The 24,873-nt window shown below is 41.8% G+C and overlaps 2 protein-coding genes across 3 annotated transcripts; both read left to right on the top strand.

Moving 5' to 3' along the window:
* Positions 1-75: 75 nt before the first annotated feature.
* Positions 76-5,467, top strand: tuba5 (tubulin alpha 5). The gene is made up of 5 exons (XM_046395777.1): positions 76-301; positions 1,679-1,904; positions 3,297-3,445; positions 4,006-4,686; positions 4,762-5,467. Exons 1-5 carry the CDS (start codon positions 299-301, stop codon positions 5,053-5,055), a joined length of 1,353 nt encoding a protein of 450 aa, XP_046251733.1. The 5' UTR covers positions 76-298; the 3' UTR covers positions 5,056-5,467.
* A 1,700-nt stretch (positions 5,468-7,167) lies between these two features.
* kdm5bb (lysine (K)-specific demethylase 5Bb) lies at positions 7,168-24,311 on the top strand. Of its 2 annotated transcripts, XM_046395770.1 has the most exons (28): positions 7,169-7,539; positions 8,969-9,046; positions 9,513-9,635; positions 9,726-9,896; positions 10,490-10,546; positions 11,330-11,485; positions 12,338-12,431; positions 12,835-12,953; positions 14,188-14,346; positions 14,470-14,589; positions 14,678-14,836; positions 15,460-15,641; positions 15,794-15,956; positions 16,097-16,216; positions 16,526-16,720; positions 16,857-17,038; positions 17,254-17,378; positions 17,845-17,995; positions 18,116-18,230; positions 18,532-18,887; positions 19,712-19,850; positions 19,942-20,121; positions 21,491-21,652; positions 21,738-22,220; positions 22,313-22,397; positions 22,505-22,713; positions 22,793-23,053; positions 23,404-24,311. In XM_046395770.1, the coding sequence occupies exons 1-28, from the start codon at positions 7,387-7,389 to the stop codon at positions 23,539-23,541; spliced, it is 4,635 nt and encodes a 1,544-aa protein (XP_046251726.1). In that variant the 5' UTR covers positions 7,169-7,386; the 3' UTR covers positions 23,542-24,311. The 2 variants fall into 2 exon arrangements, with proteins under 2 accessions (XP_046251727.1, XP_046251726.1); XM_046395771.1 differs by lacking the exon at positions 10,490-10,546 and having other exon boundaries at positions 7,168-7,539.
* Positions 24,312-24,873: the final 562 nt, after the last annotated feature.

Here is a 24,873-nt window from a genome sequence, read left to right on the forward strand (position 1 = left end):
CCCCGACGTTCTTTCTTGCACATGCCAGTAACAAGAAAAAAGTGACTAAGCCAACATTTTGAGGGAGGACACCCATCATCCCTCCCTCCATCTATCTACTCCCTCCTCCACCGTCTGTCTAACCGTCAGACTCAACAGTGAGCCTGTCTGCAAATATAAAGAGCGGCTGGCAGCGGGTGGGACAGAGCAGCAGGGTGTTGGTGCAGACACGCTACCTGAGAAAAGGAGCTACACGTCTGTCCAGAGCCTTAGAGACTTTCAGGATCCTACACTAAATACTTTTATCACCTGGAGCAACATGGTAAGATAATATCAGTGTATCGGAAATGGGTAAGCTTATCTTGCAAAGTCTGACTTTTGGTGAAATGTTTCCGTAAATCAATTATCTTTTTTTTTTTTTTTTTTTTTTAATTGTCTGCAAAGGAAATCTGTGCAAGATAAGATCTGATTTTTATCTTTTCAACCTCAAAGTACATACTCTGGCTGCACGTACTTTAAATGAAGAAGTTGTTTGTGTTAACACACAAGTAGCTAGAAAAACTGTGAATTCTTAAGCAATTTTCATATTATGTCCTTATATTACTTTGTATTCTGTGTGTTGGTTTCTAATCACTGACAGACTGAGGAACCCAGAAAAGAGGAGCCCAAAACTTCATCCTCATTTCAAACTGGCCCCAGAAAAGTGCTGAAAAGCCTTTTTTGTGACTATTTACACTTTTTTTTAAATTATTGATTTTAATCATTTTTTAAATAATTACTTTATATTCAAAACTCCTGTCTACTCATGTCTAACAAATGTCACTCAACAGCAAAAAATCATCTTTGGGGATGTTCAACCTCCAGGGAAAACAAAACCTGAAATTCTCATCATGTTGAAACACGTCTGCAGGACGCTCGCTAAAAAAACACAACAGAACAGTGTTGGAATAAGCCAATCCTGTTTTTGACATTGTTTACACTCAACAACTGGCAAAGCTCAGCACAAATACAATTATTAATACAGTCAATCATAAGACATGATGGCATTGCACAATGAGCTGATGAGTATGGAAGCAAAGAGAGGCCATAATAATTTCTCTCAAACAAATGAAATTGAGTAATTGTTGAAATTTAAATACCATGTAATTTATAACAAATTGAACCAAATGAAATGAAATGTCCAGTATGTAATTTCAAGTGTTTGGGGTTTTGGTGTCTGATGCAATCCAGCTAATAAGGAGCTATTAGCTGGACTGCTATGAAAATTAGTACAGACATCCAAGCTGCAAAGATAATAAATCCTGCACTCTGGTGATCCGTTAACTTTCATCTAGCGCCATCATCTGGTCAAATTTAAAGCTTGTTCACTGCTTTGATTTGTAACTAAATTCCTGTAAAGCTAACCACATTCCCATCAGCTTCAGTGGTGCTTTGTGTTCAGTACTAATCAGACAATGATAGCATGCTAACACACTAAGCTAAGATGGTTCCCATAAACATTATGCTTAACATCAGCATGTTAGCACTGTGACAGTGACTTGTCTTGACTTCAATGGATGACTGTGCTTGGAAACCATTAATGTTTTCCAAAGAAGAAAAACTTTATAATATATTATATATAAGTATCACAAGTTATTTTACTTCATGTTTTGTGTTAAGAACTGTGTGACAGGACTTCCATCTGTTTTCTTCTGTTCAGAGAGAGTGCATCTCTATCCATGTGGGCCAGGCAGGTGTTCAGACAGGAAACGCCTGCTGGGAGCTCTTCTGCCTCGAGCATGGCGTCGGTCCTGATGGTGTCTTCCTGGACGGTCCCGTGGAACCGAACTCTCGTGACGACGCATTCAACACTTTCTTCAATACTGGGAGCTCTGGGCGTCATGTTCCCAGAGCGATATATGTGGACCTGGAGCCCACAGTGGTTGGTGAGTAGTCTCATATACATGTTAATTTTTACCTTCCTTATCTCTATTTTTTATTACCATTTTTGTTGTCCTATTATGTGTGGTTGTATGGGTCTAGTGTGAGCGCATCTCCATCCACATGGGTCATGTGGGTAACTGCAGATGGGGACACTGGTATCCAAGCAACAGGAGCAGTGGAGACTACTTTACCTTTTATTCAATGCTGGCTAACATTTACAGAAGTGTATTATGTAAATAGCAAGTTGTGCTGTGCAGTATTAGATTCGATTTAGCCAGGCAAAATCTTTAATTTCAAGATGTCCTTTCAATATATCCTCTAAAACATCTCACACAGCTCTTAGTGAAGCTACATCGCTGCTAGTGGTCTTTAATTTAAAACTTCTGTGATATTGTTTTAATTAAACATCATACAATATAATTTGCTGTATAGTTGTTTATCTTTCACTGGTTGATTTTATGCTTTACCTCCTTTGTTGTTGTCTTTAAAGTAAATGTTTGTGGAAAAGGAGGAATGATTTCAGGAAGTAGTCTGTTTCAGTGTTAGTGTAAATAGGTAGGTCAGGCCTCCATCCTGACTGCCCCGTCGCTCTCACTGGGTGGCTACGAGTTGTGTGTGAGCATTCAGTTTTCTATGTTCCCCAAGCTCTCTTAGCTTTTATAGTCTAATAAATATTCATTTCCATTAAATGGCACAATCATATAAAAATAGCAGCAAAATAGCCAACACGAACATACCGCCCAGCAGTTACCGTTCCCTTCTGTGGGTGTGTGATTTGTGCTAACGTTACTGGGTTAGCTGCTGAATAGGAGTCTGTTGTTTCTGCGGGCTGTGTGTGCAAAATGGCCCCTAACATGACTTTTGTCAGTACTAACAGTTGTCAAATTAGCATGTTAGCTGTGGGAAATTTTAGCTGCACTTTGTCTGCCATTCTTGCATGACCAACTCGCTAAAACTCGCTTTCAGCAACATATAAACCATATATTATATTGCTGAAAGGTTACTGGTAATTTATATTACTGACTTGACTTGATAATCTTTCCCTACATTTTGTCAGATGTGGGGCTCCATACTGTGTGACATCTGCAGTGAAACCCTCAAACTCAAGACCCCTGTTTCTCACACTGTAGATATAATCATTTTTATTTTAATATTTAGTTTGGAAATGATCAGATTTTCACAGGAATAAAAGTAAAATGACTTGTGCTTTCTACATTACCAGACACGCCTATTGAACCACCAATGAGTCAATATAACTGAAAAGATAATGTGGCAGTAACACTGATAAACTACATGCCTGGTCGTGTCTGTTTTTTGTTTGGAAAACATCCACATTGGGCACTGGTGTGGTGTTTCGCCAAGTTGATCTTTCTGAATAAAACATTTATTTTCAGATGAAGTAAGGGTTGGAAAGTACAAGGAGCTTTTCCACCCTGAGCAACTGTTCTCTGGAAAGGAGGATGCAGCCAACAACTACGCACGTGGACATTACACTGTCGGGAAATCAATCATAGATGGAGTCATGGAGCGTGTCCGTAAAATGGTAAGTAATAATGAAAAAACCCCAACTGACAAATTATTGCTTTTGTTTTTAGAAATAAATTCAGTGAGTTCAGCTGTGGTTATAAGAGCTTTGGAGACATTGGAAAGCATTGTCATTAATTTAGTTTTGACATTTTTTCCTTTTTCTGTTTCATTAGCACGCTTTCTGCACTACAGCCTGTATTAATAGTTAGGAATAGTCAGAATAGTTAAACATTTTGTGAATTACACTCATTACTTTCCCGGTACACCCTTGTATCAGTACATTCTGGTTTATTTACTCTGAACAGGACATCACTGTTTTTACCCCTGAGTTTGAATTTGGACCTATGGATGAAACAAACAAAGTATAATGTGTTAATTAGTGAACTTCAGACATGTAGGTGGGTGTTTTATTGCACTGTACAGGTCCAGGCGAGTGGTTTCTCTCCAGTCTTTGTGCTGACCTGAGTTAACAGGCAGTTGGTGTAGCACAGATATGAGACTGGTATCAGGCTTCTCATTAACATCAAGCTGTTCCTTTAACAAAAGTTGTCCTGTCTTTCTGTCCTTTCTCATCAGACAGACCAGTGCACGGGGCTGCAGGGGTTCCTCGTCTTTCACAGCTTTGGAGGTGGAACTGGCTCTGGCTTCACGTCTCTGCTGATGGAACGACTGTCTGTAGAGTACTGCAAGAAATCCAAGCTGGAGTTCGCTGTCTATCCAGCTCCCCAGGTGTCAACTGCTGTGGTGGAGCCCTACAACGCTATCCTGACCACACACACAACCTTAGAACACTCTGACTGTGCCTTCATGGTGGACAACGAGGCCATCTACGACATATGCCATCGCAACATGGACATTGAGAGTCCTGGTTACATCAACCTCAACAGGTTAATCGCTCAGATTGTGTCCTCCATCACGGCTTCCCTTCGTTTCGAGGGCGCCCTCAATGTCGACCTGATGGAGTTCCAGACCAACTTGGTCCCATTTCCACGTATCCACTTCCCGCTGGTTACCTACTCACCCATCATCTCTGCTGAGAAGGCTTACCACGAGCAGCTGACTGTGGCTGAGATCACGAGTGCCTGCTTCGAGCCCACCAATCAGATGGTCAAGTGTGACCCTCGTCATGGGAAGTACATGGCGTGCTGCATGCTGTACCGAGGTGATGTCGTCCCTAAGGATGTAAATGCCGCCATTGCAAATATAAAGACCCGACGCTCCGTTCAGTTCGTCGACTGGTGCCCCACTGGTTTCAAGGTGAGAAACATTCTGAGGGTCAGAATTGCACCTTGAGATTCTTTCACTGTCTGATTGTTATCTTTGTCTCAACAGGTTGGCATCAACTACCAGCCGCCAACTGCAGTCCCTGGTGGGGACCTGGCCAAAGTCCAGAGAGCTGTGTGCATGCTGAGCAACACCACCGCCATTGCTGAGGCCTGGTCTCGCCTTGACCACAAGTTCGACCTCATGTACGCTAAGCGTGCATTCGTCCACTGGTATGTGGGTGAGGGCATGGAGGAGGGAGAGTTTGCAGAGGCCAGAGAGGACCTGGCCTGCCTTGAAAAGGATTACGAAGAGTTGGGCGAAATGAACCCCGATTCTGAAAATGACGACGAAGAATACTGATCGTTGTGAGGCCTTGAGCTGTGACGGCTGCCCAGCAGTGGTTCTCTCCTACTGATGATTTGATTGATGATCTTTCTTGTGATATGTTTTCATAATGTCAGCTTAGATTAAGAAGACAAATTATGTTTGAATTGTGTTGTAAAATGACATTTCTTTTGGTATATTCTGTGTGAAATTTAAGAGACATGCAGCCAGGGTGTAACAGTGGTGTAGTGGCCTTTAGACAACACCATGTAACCAGTCAAATCACAGATCATCCTTCTCCTTCCAACTTTTCCTGTGTGCCTTTCAGCTGTATACTACTGAATAAAGGCAAATGTGCCCACAAGGTTATCGCAAGATGAACACTAAAACTACCCTTGACAACATATAAATAAAATGAGGAGGTTAAAATGAAATCTCATGAAATCCACATCAAGCCCTTGTGTGTTGTATGTTTTACTTCCACACTGTCCAGGTGTGTTAAATCAAATCTGAGAGGGTCAGTTCTAACACTAAGCTGATGTTTATTTTGTCCCAATTTTTTGCAAAGGTAATTTAACACCTCCTAAAGTATTACTTGTGCAACTCAGATCCAGTGTTAAAATAACTATCCAGAGTTAAAAATTAATACGTCAGAGGGAAATATTGTGCTTTTTACCTCACCATATTCATTTTACAGTTACAGGTACTTGACACTTTGCAGATGAAGATTTTACATGAGAATTATATGATCCGTTTATATAATATGATACATTATTATAGATTAAACAATCAAACAGTTTATGAAATGGTTAAAATTTGTTCCAGATCAACCAGCTACAAGACTGAAGTAGCTCTTACGCATTAATTCAACAATAACAACCCGAAGGTAAAACATTGACAGGGGTCATTTTACATAATGTGTTTTTGTTTACTTTAGGTCGGTCTGTATATAAAGATACAAGATACAAACAATTGAACTAAAAATGAGTTTGCACTTCCATGTTGTTGCAGTTTTTCTTCTCTAAAACCTCTCTGGTGTTTGCTTGAAGTGACGTGGTTTTATTTCCCTGAACTCATCACATGGACATGAGCTTTAGTTACGTTTTTTGGGTTGAAGTAACTGACAAAGTGCCTCTGGGTGTACGGCAGCAGATGTGATAAAGCCTTCCTGAGATACATCCCATCAAACTGCTCAGACTGGCTATTTAAACAACGAGTCCCGGTAGTCGTCAAGTTGTCACCTGAACATATTCATCCGCTCAAGTGTAAACATAAAACAGACCACAAAGAAGAGAATTGTTTTACAGATTACAATACACAGTTTCCTTGTAACACAGGACAACACATTTCTTGTAATTATCCATCACATTTTTTGTAATATTACTTTAAGTGCAGTTTATTGTTGGGCGGTGATGGAGGAGAAAATGTCAAGAAACGTTACATCTGATGTGGTGACTTAACAAGATTTTATTTCCTGTGGATCATAATCGCCTGTGTCCTCCAATCCTGCGTCAATAGATGTTTGTGTATTTATTAAACGTTTCAGTTTGTGTCATTGACGCATTTGAATATTGTGGTTTGCGGTCGAAATATCCGCCACTGTTATCCTCGATCCCAATTCAGACTTTCTAATTGAGCAACTTCAATCATCCACATTAGGGCACATTATTTTGCTATGCCCCACCGCTCCAGGTCTGGTTTTTGGCTGTAACATAGTGGCTACACATTTAGACACAACTGGGGCCCGATCTCTCATCAGTTCAACCGTAAATTAGGTTAAATCCAGGCCAGGATCGGGTTTTTACTAAGGTTTGGAGCTATGAGAAGAGTAACAAATGTAATGTGACAGTATGATGTATTTATAAAACATAGCGTGCAATGGGGGATAAAAAACTATTGGCAGCTGATTTATAGCACCATAACACTGGCAAAATGGGAAGCATAGCTCGAGTTACTCAATAAGCAGGCGACGTAACGTCAAACATTGTAGGAACTCAGATATCACACACGCATTAATAAGAACTGTGTGGTGTCTAGTTTTTTCAGCGGACGTGCTCACTGCCTTGGAACAGTCTCCTCACTGTGCATGGATGTGTGTGTGTGTGTGAGAGAGTGTGTGTGTGTGTGTGTGTGTGTGTGTGTGTGTGTGTGTGTGTGTGTGTGTGTGTGTGTGTGTGTGTGTGTGTGTATGTGTAGGCTCAATGTGTGTAAGCTGCCTCCTCTCGTGTTGATGACGACTGGCTGCCACTGAGTCTGACGGTGAATAAACGGGATAAAAAACACCCCGGGAAAACTGCAACACGGCGATACTTTTTTAAGAACCGGTGACCTGTCCTGTCCGAGCCACCACCGGGTCGGTCCGAAACGATGAGCCAGCCTCGGCCGGACGAGTTCAAGCCTCCTCCGGAGTGCCCGGTCTTCGAGCCCAGCTGGGAAGAATTTAAAGATCCGTATGCTTTCATCAATAAGATCCGTCCCATCGCCGAAAAAACTGGCATTTGCAAAGTCCGACCTCCCCCGGTGAGTGTGTGAGACAACGAGAAACGTTTCACCTACTCGGATGCTGAAATAGTCCACCGTTAAGACGGCTTGGATGAACCAAGCGCATAGGATTTAAAGGGACTGTTCAACATGGCGGATGCACGGCTATGTTCATTCTTTGTGCAGCCACAGCTAGCCAGCCTTCGTCTGTGGTTATTCACGCCATAACCGTGCTGTTTTAGTCGACTTTGAGTGAGTTAGCAGCAATATAGACGCGCCATTTCACTAAAAGTTGACCGTAGTCGTGGTTCACCGTGTGTCAACAAAGCCTCGGTGGTACGGTCATTGAGCCACTTAGCTAGCAGGCTAACGCTAGCTAACAGCTCTCCAACCTGTCATAATTTAGCACACGTCTTTGACATAGGTGGCTATGCGGAAGCCATTCAGCTGCGTATAAGATGATGATATGATACAAAATACAGTTATGGACGTTAACGGTTGTTCTCTCTTTCCGTCCCAAAATGTCCTTAAAGCCCGGCAGTTGACGTTAATTGTGGATTATTTGGTAAAGAGCATCATGATGCTGTTGAGCCACTCAATGTACTTGGGTCCATCACTTCACGGTCAACTGGCTTTTTGCAACGTCTGCGTGAAGAAGTGCGTGTTTGTTTCGCGGGTCAGGCTAAAGTAATGTTCACTTTATGGTGGAGTCTCACAGAAAATGCCTCATGAATGGGACCAGAAGCTTACTGTGTAATTATATTACAAAGGCCATCATTACTATCAAATAAGTTTTGACTTTTGAAGTTTTGGTTTAACTCGCAGTATTACACAACGTAACAGCTGCGTTGTGCTTGGTTATAATTTAAGTTTCTTCATGATGAGCCACTATTCAAGCATGAGCCTGTGTTGTAGGGTGTTGTCCTCCATGTTGGCTTTGTGGTAAGCTGGGCTGGTTAGTGAGTCTTCCATCTGGCCATTTTGTGTGCCAGTGGGGGATGTTGGCTACTGACTTAAAACAAGAACTTGGGTCTGTGTTTGTATGATAGGGCATTGTTATTGCTAGGCTGTGTGTAGTATTGACATGAATATTGATTGGTGGTGTGAGTTATAAATTGAAAAGGATCACTGTGTTCTTTCAGTATCAGCAGGCCTCACTTTTCTGCCTAACTTGATTCTTACATCAGTTAAACACAACTATGTTGCAAGGTGTTACAGTGTAGTTATATGCCTCTTAAATTCGGTTTAGTTAATTCACCATTTGAAAAGAAATGTGAACATTTTTAAAATTTAGGCCCATGCTCTAAAAGCAGTTCTCACGAGATTGGCTTCTTGAAAGGAAAAACAAATAGACTTGGTGATATCACTTGTCAGTGAAAATCATGAAGATTGCTAGCTACATAAAAATCCAGGCTACGTGTTATGATGACCTTCATGTGCCGTCGTGTGTGTTTTTGTTGCTGTTTAGGGTTGGCAGCCTCCGTTTGCTTGTGATGTTGACAAACTTCACTTTGTTCCTCGGATCCAAAGGCTCAACGAGCTGGAGGTGAGTTTTGTCAGTCAAATTATACCAGTGACTCTTTCACCATACATGTTTACTCTAAAATTACGCCTTTAATTGCCACGTTTTTACTTTGTTAATGTAATTACAAGAACCGTGCAGGCTAGACTGATAATAACAAGTAACAGTAGCATTATTAATGCCTTGTGATAGTGTTGTGTAACAATGGATTTATGTAATTACAAATTTAGACCGAAAATTAAATGCATAATTGTTACTTAAGCCAAATATTTAAAAGCCTTAACTGAAACTGCGTGTGTGTGTTTACAATAGCTGATGCTACAACATGTTCCTGGATACACATCAGTCAGAATATTATTGGACCTTTTGTTAATTTCCCCAGTGATAGGCTTGGTTTTTCCTGAATGCCTGGAATTTCTTGTCTCGGTTGATTCTCTTGAGTTACATTTATTTGAAGCTGATGGTTTTCCTTTATTATATTTTGTCCCAGGCACAGACCAGGGTCAAGCTCAACTTCTTGGACCAAATTGCCAAGTTTTGGGATTTGCAGGGATGTTCCCTTAAGATTCCTCATGTGGAGCGGAAGATTTTGGATTTATATAAACTAAATAAGGTTGATTATTGATATCACTGCACATTATTTTTGATATATATTCTAAAATGGAATTGAACAACTCATTAACATAACTGACTGTCATTTCAGCTGGTAGCAGAAGAGGGTGGATTTGACATTGTCTGTCGAGACAGGCGATGGACAAAGATTGCACTACAAATGGGCTTCGCCCCTGGCAAAGCTGTTGGCTCACACCTGCGAGGGCATTACGAGAAAATCCTTTATCCCTACAATCTGTTTCAGAATGGAGCAAACTTTCTGGTGAGTTGGAAATATACATCGTTATGACACCATACCTTGTATCTGATGATCCACCCAAAGAGAAGCATGTCACTCATACAACAGTGTGTGGCTCATCTGTAAACATGTCCTTAATATTTATCCCTACAGTTTATTTTTCACTATTACATGTTATAGTCAGTGTGAAATTATATTTTCATTAAGCTAAAACAGTAGTGTCTCAATGTGAACAATAAGCAGCAACCTCTGTCAAAGATTTGGAACAGAATATAGATTTCTTTAGGACCGTAAAAATAAATGGAAACAAGTGCATTATTAGGATATGCATGTTCTGTGTTGGCCCATTGCCTAAGTCTATATTTTACATTAAATAAGTAAGTAATTTTTTAAAGTATTTTTATGTTTCTTTGGAGAAGTTCTCTGTTGTCTGACCAACATATTGAGAGTGCATTTATCATCTAGTGTCTTGTCATGTCATTTGAATAGCTTTTGTGCCATAATATTCCATAACATGTTATGAAAGAGCTTGTCCAAACTCATTGGATTGGTAATGTGTGACCTATTGGACAGGTCACTCTAAATTGTTTAATTACCCAAGCTCTCTCTTGCCTCAGGCACCAGAGCTAGCTTCCAAACTGATGCGTTTGGAGGCTGATCCTGATCTTGAAAAGGTATGTTGTGCTTTGGTTAGAAGCCACTCGGCATCACAATTAACAAAATGCACGTTTATCTGTGGCTGTAAAATACACTGCACATTTGCAGATATTATGTTGTGAATGGAACCCAAATCAGTCTGCACTTTTTTTTCACACATTTATCTTGGATCAAATGTAAAATGCAATTCTTTTGTTTCTGTGACAGAATGCAGTCAGCAATCATATGCTAAATGTGTATTACTTTATTATGTATATTAGTATATATTACCGTTGATTCTCTCTTCTCTTCTTTACCTTGTAAAGTTCAGTGACAATTCATTCAACTTGTCAACACAGCCAAATCCTGAAAGTGTTAATATTTGTGACTTGCACACCTTTCTTCTCTTTATTTGGCATGTACCTTCTTAGTTTCTATGCTCCCTGTTTGAGGTGACAAACTATAACTAACCACATCCTTCTCATGGCCTCTTTTGTCTTCGAGCTGTTGAAATTGAAACTATGCCAGTATCAGTACTGTCTTTGAGTGTACCGGTCTTTCAACCACATTGTGAACCTCCTGATACTTCCTGTTTATCTTATATTTATTTTATTACCACTGCTAAACCGATAAAACAATTATATAAGCTGACCCTTTTAAAATGTAGCATTTGCTGCACACACACTTCCTGTTTAAAACACTTCGACTATTTATATCTTACTGATCACCATGTTGGCGCATACAGGTATTTCCAGTTAGGCACACAAGTGCTTTTTGAACAGCTAGTGAGCTGAACTAACTGTCACACTGTGTTCTTTCAGTGTGTTCAAAAGCCAGTTCACCCTTCTGAGAGTCCAGGAAGCACAGAGAGCATAGACACCAAGGAGCACAAACTGCAGGACCAGGCTCAGAGGCAGCCTGCCCAGACTCTGGATACTGGCCCCAGCGCTCGCAGAGCCAAGCGCATGAAGTGTGAGGTGAGTGTTGTTGAAGAGCTCGACACACACCTGACTAAGACCTTGTCCACATTTATGCAGATAATTTTCCCCTCTGTTAAAAAAATAAAACAAAATAACAAAAACAGTTCTGTCCACATGAACTTCATCATACAAAAATGGTTCCAAACACTCAAAAATGATTCTGGTCTAGTAGATGTCAGTAAAACGTATGTCAGCCAAACAGCAAACACCGGAGAAGACCATTCTGTGCATTGTTTCATATAGAAGAGCAATGGGCATGCATGAAATGTGGTGACAGTGTTTTCTAAAATACTGCATAAAACATTGGATCAGATATCAGTGAGTCTATGCACAGATCCAATAGTAACTCATATATTAGCCCCAAAACCTATGCACAATTTAACAAATGATTTAGTTGCACAAGTAGCCAGTAGAAGCTGGAAGTGACTTGTGCACCTTTAAGGTCATGTCAGCAAACTTACCTTTGTCCTTCGTCTGTTTTCTTTTCTTGGACATCATTTCTTCTTCTTATCTCTGAACTGGAAACTGCTGTTTTAGAGCAGTGAAGAAGAAATGACTTCTGGTTAGTGTTATTAGCCAGAACTAGTAAAATGTCAGCGATATTTAACACTGTAAAATCTCACTGGTAAAACAGTGACGTGTACAGTATACAAGGCTTGAGACTGGAGAGGTTACACTTTTGTTCAACACCAGCAATCTTATAAAGACCCATCATGCAAAAGATTACCATTAGGGCAAAGGAGGAATAAAAAGGATGCTCTGAACTGACTGACTATCAAAACACATATGTTTATATGCTATATGTGTATGTTCAGTTGCCTGCGGTTTCATCTCTCCTGCTCTCTTCAGGCCGTCTGCGTGAAGACTGAACCAGGTGAGCCCGGCGAGAGCAAGCCGAACCTGAGGCGGAGGATGGGCTCTTTTGTCGCCAAGCAAGAGCCAGGTGAGGCTCCGCATCCCAGAGTGACAAAATAGTTACAGTAATGAAAGTTATGGTATTTGCAAGGTAACACTTCAGCCTTCCCTGTTAAGCATTTATAAGCTGCTGTCTAAGCTGCTGACTAAACTATGATGTGGTTATGAGCAGAAATACATGTTCATTAATGTATTTTTCAACTACTGTAACACTGGTGCAAAAATGTAAATTATGTCATCATAGAAGAAGTTTTAATTGCTGGCAAATAATGTCCACCTACTTTATAGTGTGTTATAAATGTTTTGTATACTGCTTATAGATGCTAAAGCATGAGCATTAGAATCAAGTTCATTTACTGTAGAAGTTCCTATTAAAACGTGTATTAAAGTGGTAAGCTTTGGACTTGACGGTGCTTCCTGTCGTCTTTCAGAGAAAGAGATTCCCATTCAAGTGAAACAGGAACCAGTTGAATTTAAGGAACCACTAGCTGAACCTGACAAATCCAAGCCCCGGTATAAGAAATTCATCCCTCCTGTTCCTCCGAGTCCAGTAAGTAGAAATGTATTTGGATGAGACGTATGAGAGATCGAGTTTGTTGATCAAATATTAATAAACTTTAAAAAATTTAATGCATCATCAGAGGTTCATGCTCAGCTTTAATCACTTGACGTTAACTTTGTACTCTAGAATATCTGTTCTGTGACTGCTGTTTATTTAAAAGTTTGTTTGTTTAACCACATCTTCCTTTAGTGCACTTTGTGGTCGGTATTCACGAGTAGTACTAATCAACCATAACAAGATCACAAGCCTGATATTAATATAAAAAAATAACAAAAGAAATTACTTTGAAGTGGCAAAATAAAGCATTTTTTTGTTTTGAAACAAGTTTGAAGCATTACAGAATTGTAACTGCAGTTGCAAATTGAGCTGGGATATCTAACAGGTGAAGCATTCAAGACAGGGACTGTTTGAGATGCTGTCTAGTCAGATGTTTAAAGGTGTATTTGCATCGGTCTCTTCAACACACACACGTTATCTTGACTCCTCCCAAGGTGTCACTACACAATATAGTCAAAAGAATTGGGGCACGTGACCATTACACCACCAGGGAGTTTTATGACATCAAATTGTAAATACATAGACAGCTTTGCAGCTATAACAGCTTCCACTCTTCTAGGAAAGCTTTCCACTAGATTTTTGATTGTTTCTGTGCGAATTTTTGCTCATTCATGCAGTAGAGCATTTGTGAGGTCAGACACTGATGTTGGAGCAAAAGGCCTGGCCTGCAATCTCCGTTCATGCTGAAATAGAAAAGGGCCTTTGTTGCCACAAAGTTGGAAGCATAACATTGTCCAAAACATCTTGGTATGCTGAAGCATTAAGATTTCACTTCACTGGATGTAAAGGGGCTGAGCCCAACGCCTGAAAAACAGCCCCATAAAGAGGTGTGTCTGAGTACTTTTGTCTATACTGTGTATTTCAGTAAGCAGTCTGTGGAAATAGCCATTCACTGATTTTCTTAATGCATCCATGTTCTGTCTCTTTCCTTGTGATGACAGAAGCTAAAGTTACAAACATGTAAGAAAAACGTCTCTGGGAATCTCTGCAAATATGATCAAATACTGGCTTATCTGGCCAAGCATATGTGTGTAAGTTGGTAACCGGTTTCAGATAGAAGAGGCTCTGTCTGGAAGTGTGTGTTTCTTCTTGTCTTGAAGTTACTTTTGTCAGTCGTCATGGCCCTGAAACAGATTGATTATTAAGTCCTCCTTTTGTCCTCCAGGTGGATCTGGTTGTGTGTCTGGTGTGTGGCAGCGGGGGAGAAGAAGACCGCCTGTTGCTATGTGACGGCTGTGATGACAGCTACCACACCTTCTGCCTGATCCCTCCACTCCACGATGTCCCCAAAGGAGACTGGAGGTGTCCCAAATGTCTGGCACAGGTGAGGGCAAACTGTAGTAGTAAAGTATTATTAACGTGATGCAAATTGGTGATGACCTATGCAAACTATTGAAACAAATCTGTTTAGTACTAAATATTTTTTGATTAAAACTCTCAACTGTAGGAATGCAACAAACCTCACGAGGCATTTGGCTTCGAACAAGCGTACAGAGATTATTCCCTGCGTGCATTTGGGCAAATGGCTGATGCATTCAAATCTGATTACTTCAACATGCCAGTTCATGTAAGTAGAAAAGGTTGCAAAATAAATCTGTTTCACTTTGCTGCGATTATTTTAGATCTGAATGTCTTTTGTCATGTGTTCCTCACAGATGGTACCCACAGAGCTGGTGGAAAAAGAGTTCTGGCGTTTGGTGGGAGCCATCGACGAGGACGTTACTGTAGAATATGGAGCAGATATTGCCTCAAAGGAGTTTGGGAGCGGATTCCCCATACCGAATGGAAAATTTAAGGTTTCCCCTGCTGATGAGGTATGCCCATGAAACAAACCACCTCAAAGCTTTAGAGATTTGTCCGTGGAATCACAGTTTGGCTGGGGTATCTGCAGATCTTGTTTTTAATGTTTTTATATCCAAGTGTGGGCTGTCAGGAAACCGTAACACACCTTTAAGCTAAAAGTGTCGTCGTTAAGACATTAGATTGTGCTACAGCAGTCTGTCCACACCATCAGACCTGTAGACCTGCCTTCTACAGCAGCTAGAAGCCCATAATGCACAAGCAAAGATTTTAGCAAAAACTTAAATGAGCTAATAACATGAATTAATAATTTTTAATTGGGTCATATTAAATTAAGGTCAGCATTTCATTAATTTAATTAATTGAATAGTTTTTGTTGTATAGAGTGAGGAAGAATCAAGAGTGCGATATAATAATAAATAATTCTAGGCCATATTGTCTATGGTCTCATTATGAAACGGGTATTAAATTGTAATCTGTGTGGTATTAAGGTCTTAAAAAGTCTTCCATTGAACTTGGTGAACCCTGCAGAGACGCTGTGTGGCAGCACCGTCTATCAGATAGCATCAGTCTAAAGTAGAATTAAGCAGTATGAACAGTATATGGCACAGTAACTGTTATGTCGTCGGTCCTTTAGAAATACCTCAAGTGTGGCTGGAACCTGAACAACCTGGCGATGATGAACCGTTCTGTACTGACTCATGTGACAGCTGACATCTGTGGGATGACGCTGCCGTGGCTTTATGTTGGCATGTGCTTCTCCTCCTTCTGCTGGCACATTGAGGATCACTGGAGCTACTCCATCAACTACCTGCACTGGTACTTAGGAAGACACTGCTGTTACTAAAGCTCTCCTACCTGGAGGGCTTTCCTTTATTTATGTTGGCTTGTGACAGTAAACTCGAGCTCTAGACTTTGTTGTTTTTCTTTCATTTCAACCTAAATCTTATGTTTATCTCTTTCCCTGTAAGGGGAGAACCAAAAACCTGGTATGGAGCTCCTGGTTTTGCTGCAGAGCAGCTGGAGGAGGTAATGAGGAAACTGGCCCCGGAGCTGTTTGAGTCTCAGCCAGACCTTCTGCACCAGCTGGTCACCATCATGAACCCCAACACCCTGATGGACCATGGAGTCCCGGTACATACTTAAGTAGCTTCATTCACTGATGTGTTCTGTTTATGATCCGCAGTAATGCAAAGCTGACATTTTCCTGAACAAGCAGCTGGTCTTTCTAATGGGATCATAAATCATCTTCTTTTGCCTCTGCTGTTCTTTAGATTTACAGAACCAACCAGTGCGCTGGCGAGTTTGTCATCACATTTCCAAGAGCCTACCACAGTGGCTTCAATCAGGGGTTTAACTTCGCTGAAGCGGTCAACTTTTGCACTGTGGATTGGGTATGTGTTGTTTTATTTGTGTTGTTCCTAAAAGCACATCTTGTAATTCGTAAAAGTAATCAAAATGCTTCCTTGGGCATGAATCGGAATCATCTGTGTTTTACAGAATGCAGAAAACTTTCACATGTGAGAATCTGGAGTCGTGAAATTTTAATGCAAAAGAAATAATCAAAATTTAGATAGATGACCTTATTCATCCCTGAGGGGAAATTAGTCGATTTCAGGCACTAGCCACTCCTGTGTTTTACGTGGAGTCAACATAACACGAATCGTCCTTACAACACATTTCTTTCTTTTCTATAACTCCAGATGCCTCTCGGCAGGCAGTGCGTTGACCACTATCGTATGCTGCACCGGTACAATGTGTTCTCCCATGATGAGATGGTGTGCAACATGGCTTTGAAAGCAGACACGCTCGATGTGGTCCTGGCATCGGCTGTCCACAAAGACATGGTCGCCATGATCCAAGAAGAGGACGAACTGAGAGAGAAAGTGAAGAAAATGGTAAGTGTATCGCAGAAATTTTCTCGATCGTGTTTCTTCACGTTAAATGCAGTGTGAAGTGTGTTCACTCAAGTAAACACATTCATGGCGTAGTGCAGCAGCCTTAAACACCTTTGTTGCTGTCTCGCAACTTCAGGGAGTGTTGCATTGTAAGGAGGCAAAATACGATCACCTCCAGGATGACGAGCGGCAGTGTGCCAAGTGCAGAACCACCTGCTACCTGTCTGCCGTCACCTGTCCCTGTAACCCAGGGGTGCTGGTCTGTCTGTACCACATCAGCGACCTCTGCTCCTGCCCTGTCAACAACTACACACTGAAGTAAGTCCCTCTGGAGCTGATTCAGAGACGGTAAACAGACTTCACAGTGATCACAGAGATCAGAGTGTCTGTGTGAGGCGTGAATGTCATGAATATGATACATCTGTGCAGATATATTTTATCGCTGAATATTCTGGACCTCCCGAAGCAGATTTGTGTGCCTTTATCATTACTGCGTAGACCCATGAATTCAGTGTTCTGTTTTGCGACTGCAGTTACAGATACACACTGGACGACCTGCTCCCCATGATGAACGCTGTGAAGCAGCGATCCGAGTTGTACGATGCTTGGGCCTCCCTTGTGACTGAGACTCTAGAGGCTAAACTGGAAAAGAAGAAAGGTAAACAACAAGAGGGAAGGACAACTTTGCCATCTGTTCTTTGTAATAGAGCTGCTCAAATATGGAAAAATTATATTCATGATTATTTTGTCAAGATTAATATTATGGTTATTTAAGATGATTGCTAAATAACGTTGCAAACCACATGCATTTGATGAATTGTTATCAGTGACGAAGACCGACTGTTGCATTGACTTATGTCAACTGTGTCTGGGCCAAAAAGTTCGGTTTGTTTTGTCTCATTCCTCGTGTTCTCACAATTGTTGGAAGCCAAAGTCATGATTGGAAAATTAAATTTGATTAATCAACCAGTCGTAGCCTGGCTCCAAAATGAGCCAGCCATGGCAGACAAACACGTGTTATGGATTACATGTTTTGCAGTCGCCATCACTGTGGCACATGTGGCAGTGTGTTGTGTTATTTACATGGTGATTGTTTTGTTATTAACCAGATGTTTTCTCCTCAGGCCTGCCAGTGTTTCGCACCCTTCTCGCCGAGTCTGAGTCCCAGCTGTTCCCCGACAACGACCTGCTGCGTCGGCTACGTCTGGTCACACAGGATGCAGAGAAGTGCTCCTCTGTGGCACAGCAGCTACTAAACGGCAAGAGGCAGACCAGGTAGGATTAATACTCTCTACCGCATCTGGTTTATTGATTAGCTGTTTGCACATTTCCTCACGTTACCTCCAGTCGGGAAATGGGGTTCAGATCTTTAATTTATTGGACTCTTTCTCCTAGGTATCGGTGCGGTAGTGGGAAATCATGCAGCCAGCTGACTGTGGAGGAGCTGAGTTCGTTTGTGAGGCAGCTGTATAACCTCCCCTGCAGTCTCCCTCAAGCCCCCATGTTGAAGGTAGGCTGCAGAGGAGAATGTGTGAATGCCTGATGTGAATGATCACATCAGGCAAAACCTGTTTCCTGTGTACATGTGAGACTAACATATGCAAACTTGGCCAATAAAGCTGATTCTGATTCTGATTCATATGAGCACCTGACTATTGAATAATTGTGAACTTATCCTTTAATCTGAATAGTCAGACAGCTACGTTGTCTGCTGTGTGATATAATGAATGTGAATTTGATTAACACAAATGTCAGGCTTGCATAGCATTAGTTCTGACTTCCTGCATGTTTGAATTGATGTCTTTCTGTAGGAGCTTTTGAATCGCATCGAAGATTTCCAGCAGCACAGCGAGAAGGTCCTGGCAGATGAGGTTCCCAGCGTCGCCGAGATCCAGAGCCTGTTAGACATCAGCTTTGACTTTGACGTGGAGCTGCCTGAACTGCCCCGTCTGAGGGTGAGGCTGGAACAGGCACGCTGGCTGGAGGGGGTGCAGCAGGCCAGCGCTCAGCCTGCCACCCTGACCCTGGAGACCATGAGGAGGCTCATCGACCAGGGAGTCGGCCTGGCACCTCATTCATCCGTAGAGAAAGCCATGGCGCGCCTGCAGGAACTGCTCACCGTGTCTGAGCACTGGGAGGACAAAGCGAGCAGTCTCCTTAAAGCCAGGTGAGGGCAGCACTGACTGAGCCATAATGATGTTAGCATCTGAGCCACAGGGTGGGAAAACATCCAAAACATCACCAAGAGGATGTTGTGATAGCTTGTCATGCACTGTTCGTTAGTGGCTTTGATCCAAAGACAGATCATTTCTGTATCTTGTTGCATTACTGTAACCATGTCCAGGTATTTGCACTGATTGCAAGTGGATATAGTAATATTACGTCAGTGCTCCTGATTTTGCTTCATTTTAATTACAGCTAGAGCAAAATGCTGCCGCTAGACTATTCAACAAGATCAACAAAAAGTGAGCATCATGTTTAGTTCTGCCCTCATTCCATTGGTACTCAGTGCTGTTCAGAATTAACTGTCACAAGTGCTTTTCAGAGGCTTTAATGGCATGGCTGTCAGGAATGTGCATCTTCTCTCTCCTCATGGTCAGAAAGTCATTTTAAATCAGGGCTTAAATTTCTACATTTTTCAAGAAGTCTTAGGTTCCTTCACCATGCTTAGTGTACTTCAGCTTTGAATTTTTGTTTGAATTTCACGGTACTAAAAACATTGTTTATAATTGTACCCTCTAGTGTTTTTCCCAAGAACTTGTTTTTTTTCCCGTGTAAAGAGTCTTGGTTTTTAAAGAAAGCGTGCTGTAACAACTGTGTGTACAGGATAATTTGAACATTTTAAAAGTGTTAGAAAAACAGTTTCAGAAAGCCCCCTGTGAATATGTCAGAAGAAAACACCATGACAGTTGAGTTACTGACCTGATGCAGGTATTGTTTTCCACATTTATTACCTACAGTACATCATGTGTGTTTAACTGCCCACCACAGACCACCACACTCCATAGAGACTCTTAGTGCTGCTGCTGAGAAGACATCTGGCATCCCCGCTTACCTCCCAAACTGTCTTCTCCTCAAAGACACCATCAGAAAAGCCCGAGAGTGGCTTCAAGAAGCTGAGGAGCTTCAGGTTAGGACACACCTGACATTTCATGCCTTTTTCTCTGTTCAAGCTGATTAGCATCACACCAAAATAACCTGTTTTTTTCTTTTATTTTCAGGCCAGTGGTGGCGAACTGATGATGGACAGCCTGTCTGACATGGCGCTCCGAGGACAAGCCATCCAGGTCCACCTGGAGCCTTTAGACAGACTGGAGTCTCTAATGGCAGAAGTGCACAAGTGGAAAGAATCTGCAGCTGCAGCTTTCCTTCAGAAAGACTCAACCCTTACTCTACTGGAGGTAAAATCCAGCAAATTAATCAAAATTAAAAGTAAACACATGAGGTCACCAGGCTTCAGCTCACTGACTCTTCACATCCACTGGATCTGATTGCATTTATCATCAAATGTTCCAGAGGCAGAGGTTCTGTTTTTCAGCTGTCACACTTCAGCATTTCCCCCAGCATTTTTCTTGTCTTATAAGATTATGCAGTACACATTTGCAGGTCATTCAGATGTGGTAACAGGTTGTCCATGGCTGCACTTTGACAAGAAAACGGAACTTTTTCTGTCGTTACTCATTTTAACACCGTGGAGTTGACAGACGCGCCGGCGCGTCCTTATCACAAGACCAATTTAAGACGACGTAGCTGCAAGACGCAGCCTCGCTGAATCTCAGCTTTAATTTGTGTCGAAAGTGGGCACTTCAAACTATATACAAGTTTTTAAATTTTGTTAATATGTCAAGTAAAACCTGAGTTATGATAAACAATATATGCAATGTTTTTTTCCTGAACATTGCCGTCACGTTTGTTTTGCGTTTGGTGCACGTTTGGTGCACGTTTGGTGCGAGTTTTATGCAAGAAGACGCAGTAAACACCAGCGCATTGAGCGCACTTCATTCAGCGCACTTCAGCGCATTTTTCCCACTCGGATTTTATAGTTTTTGTGTGATTTTAGGTCCAGTGTGTTAATACAGTATGTCAAAATGAAAAAAATAACAGTAAAGTCACACTTGTGAGGTTGTGCTGAACAAAAATGATACCAAACATGGCAAGGTAAAAAAATTCTAAGTTGAAATAAAGTAATAGTAAGAAGTAAGTAATAAAGTTAGAATCAAAAATAGTCAAAAACTGACAATTATACCTGACTCCAGAGGGTTAAATGCCAAAAAGGTGTTCTCGTACCCTTGCATAACCTGCCTGTGTGACCATTGTGTCAGACATCATCGTGACCATAACATGAGGGCAGCAGCTTTAGAATTACTGTCTGGTTAACATGTAGTATTTATGAGGCATTCGTGAATCAGTATTTCTTACTCATTCTTTTGTCTAGAGCAGAAACCAAACATGAGTACAATAGCTAAACAAATGGAGGTTTAAAGAGACCTTGTTGTTTTTTTCCCCTTCTTTCTCTCACTCACTCACACGCTAAGATTTTTGCTGTAGTCTGTAGTCACTAAAAAATTAAAGATATCATTTAATATTAGTTTTAACTAAATTGACAATGAATATTTATGTTCTTGTTCAAGTGAATTTCACTCTGAATTTCGTCTTCAGAGGTATAATCTGCTCTAGCAAAAATAGACAGACATTTTCGTCTCTGAGCTTGTTAATGCAAAATGCTAACAGATATTTTATTCTTTTTTTTATATTATTATTTTATGACAGGTCCTGTGTCCAAGATGTGAAGTTGGAAATGTATTTTCCCCAAAGAGGAAGGCCAAGAAAGGGAAAGAATCGCCTAAAAGTAACAAAAAGAAAACTCTAAAGCTCAACACTCTCAGTGATGTAGAAAAAGCGCTTTCAGAGACCAAGGATCCTACCTCTACAGTAAGTGTCGAGACTTCAGTTGATGGGATTAATGGACTGTTACTATCAGGAGGTACTCTGACTCGGTTTGTGTTTTGTTCACCAGATGGCAACTCTGGAGGAGCTGCGTGTGAGGGAGATGGAGGCTTTCTCTAATCTCAGGGCAGCAAATGAGTCAAAGCTCCTTCCCACAGCGGACTGCATGGACCTGAGGGTGTGTGTGTGTCAGAAGGCGCCCATGGGTGCGATGCTACAGTGTGAACTCTGCAGGGATGCCTTCCACAGCGTGTGTGTCAGAAACCCGTCAGACTCCTGCGAAACACAGCCGTGGCTCTGTCCGCAGTGCCAGCGATCACAAAAGCCCCCTTTGAACAAAGTCCTCGATCTGCTAGCATCTCTGCAGCACATAGGGGTGCGCCTGCCAGAGGGCGATGCGCTGCACTATCTGGTAGAGAGGACAGTTAACTGGCAGCACCAAGCACAGGAGATTTCACAGTCTTACCTACCAGAATTGGAAGAGAGACCAGGAACTCCTCCCACCTTAACGTGCTGGGCATCAGGCAGCGACGACGCCCACAACAGCACTCAGGTCACTCTTCGCCTCCTCCTCCTCCTCCTCCTCGTTTCTAAGAGTTGAAAGAGTTCAAATGTTAAGTTTAAGGTTTGATGTTTTCAATACAGGCTCCTTGTTTGACTCCAGAGTGGAATAGGACAAGCCATAGTCAGACTGTCTTCTACACGGAGCAGAGATGCCTCCCGCTGCAGGGTCAGGGTCCTCTTATTCTAAACTGCAGTACATGAAGCGTTCCAAGACATGGTCGGTCTTTCATTATGGTTAATTGTTCATTTTCTGGTGTTTTTGTGTGTTGACAGGCCTGAATCGAGATCAAGAGGAACTGATGGTGGAGGGACTCCTCCTGCAGGTGTCTCTGCCCGAGGTCCAGAGCCTCTACCACGTTTTATTGGACAAAGCCAGCAGTCAGCACACAAACAGAAGCATGTCGCCAACACAGGACGAGTCCACAGACTGTGACAAACACATGCAGCTTAATTCTCAGGGAAACAGTCTGCCACTGAACCAGGTACAAACTCTTAACCACCAGATCAGCTAAACAAAACCACTTTTATATCAGTTTTAATGTGTGCTGTTCTTATTTTCAGGATGGCGCCGTCGGTGTGAGGGAAGCTGGCTCGGAGAAGAAAGCAAAGCGGCATCTGGAGAGGGAAGATTTAGACTCAGAGCGGAGGGGGAAGGACAAAAAGCACACTCACAAAAGACAGAAGACGAGTAAAAAGAAGCTGCAGCGCAGGGCAACCTCGACCTCATCCTCTCCTCGATCTGATTTCTCTCAGTCTGATGACTCAGAGGAAGAAATGGCCGCGTGTCCGGCAGAGAGGTGTCAGCTTCCAGAGGGAGAAGAGGTGAGCAACACGTCTGTAAAACCTCTGAAATACAGTTTCTGAAGAGGTCGGTTTACCTTCCACATTACAGAGCCGTTATGTAAAAATAGAATATACATAATCAGTATCATGTCACAAAATGTCTGAGTTTAGCAGCAGAGAAAGACTTTTGCAGTCGGACTCTTATTTTTATTAAATGTAGGCTAAGGCTACAGACCTGGAAGATGGAGCACAACACACCACCTCCACCTGCTGCATGTCCACGTTTAAAACGTTTTTTTTTTTTTTAAATGAAAAAATCATTTATTGCAGGTTTACGGTCAAATCACGTTCCCTCTCGGTAAGATCAACTTGTGTGCGTTTGCCTGCAGGTGGATTGGGTCCAGTGCGATGGCAGCTGTAACCAGTGGTTCCACCAGGTCTGCGTCGGCGTTACAGCCGAGATGGCTGAGAAGGAGGACTACATTTGTGTCAGGTGTACGCTGAACGATGGACACATGAGAAAATGAAGAGATTTTTTTCCCGAAGGCAGGCTGAAGAGTCGTCAGTCCGTTTGTTGGAGCCACCAGTCTGGATGTGTCACTGATCCCTCACCCCCCTCACCCCCGTCCCGTCTGTCCATCCCTTTTGTAACAACGGTGCTATCTCCTCTTTGACTTGTTGTCCAGAACTACAATGTTTAGTTATTTTTTTGTATTTTTACATATATATATTATATATATTTCTCTCTTCTTTTGAATTGTTTGTGGTTGTCTAAATGGGAAAAAAAAAACAAACACAGGATGTGAAGTGTGCTGCATGGGATTCCATTACATCGGAGCAAAGGAGTCTTACAACATCCTGCATCCAGATAAGAGGGTTAAATGAGGGTTAATATTATCTTCTCTGGAACCTCCCTGCATGTGAAACCGGAGATAAGGGGACGAAGTTTTCAACAACTACCCCACCCCCCCCCAAAAAAAATTACAATTTATTTCTTTGAAATCCAGTGTTTAGTACATGCATCTTAATATAATTATTCCCTTTTTTGTAGAATAGGTTTATTTATCTGAGCAATAATTTTTGTCTGAATTGACTTAAATGGCTTGATCTCCGCTGACTTGTGTTGGTGCTTTAGCGATGGTGTGAAGTACAGGAAGCTACACAGACGGGTGGATTACAGCTGAGGAGTGGCAGTGCGGCGTGTAAACCCCCGGCAGACGATACTGTGGGAAGGACCTGAGGTAGCTGAAGATGTTACGAGTTTATATTGTGGAATAAAGCCCTTTTGTTCTATGGAGAAGTGTCATCCCTTCACTTTAACCACTAGGTGGCATCATAAAGCACGATTTCAAAGGGAACACTCAGATTTTATCACACTTATTCCTCCTTGTGTCTAGTGTACAATTAGTCCAATTACGGTACATTCCAGTAGCCAAGTGTTGACCACAAAGGAGAGACATTATTTGATTAGGTTGACACTAGCCGGAGACTAATGTAATACCAGCGATATTAAAAACCACTCAGGCAAAATGTTTCTTAAGAGCAGACTGAGTTCAGCGTGATGGATAGTCTTCCCCGGCTTTTCACAAATGGATCTCACAGCTCACTTTAACGGGAATTAATTACTTTGAAGGTTTATTTTTCTGACACAGACTTCTGAAGTGTAAATCAATGTGTATGTTTTAACAGCTAAAGCTCCTGTATTTGTGTTTTTTAAGACTCTGCTCCACATTGTGCAGTAAACCACAGTCCTGCTCATTGAAACGAGCAGGACAAAGAGGAAGCTGATGACAGGAGGCGATCCATTAGTGTGTGACCATAAAGCATCTATGGCATGTGTGAAAAATACATCTCATGTA

Source organism: Scatophagus argus, chromosome 8 (genome assembly GCF_020382885.2).
Source record: "Scatophagus argus isolate fScaArg1 chromosome 8, fScaArg1.pri, whole genome shotgun sequence".
Classification (NCBI taxonomy): domain Eukaryota; kingdom Metazoa; phylum Chordata; class Actinopteri; family Scatophagidae; genus Scatophagus; species Scatophagus argus.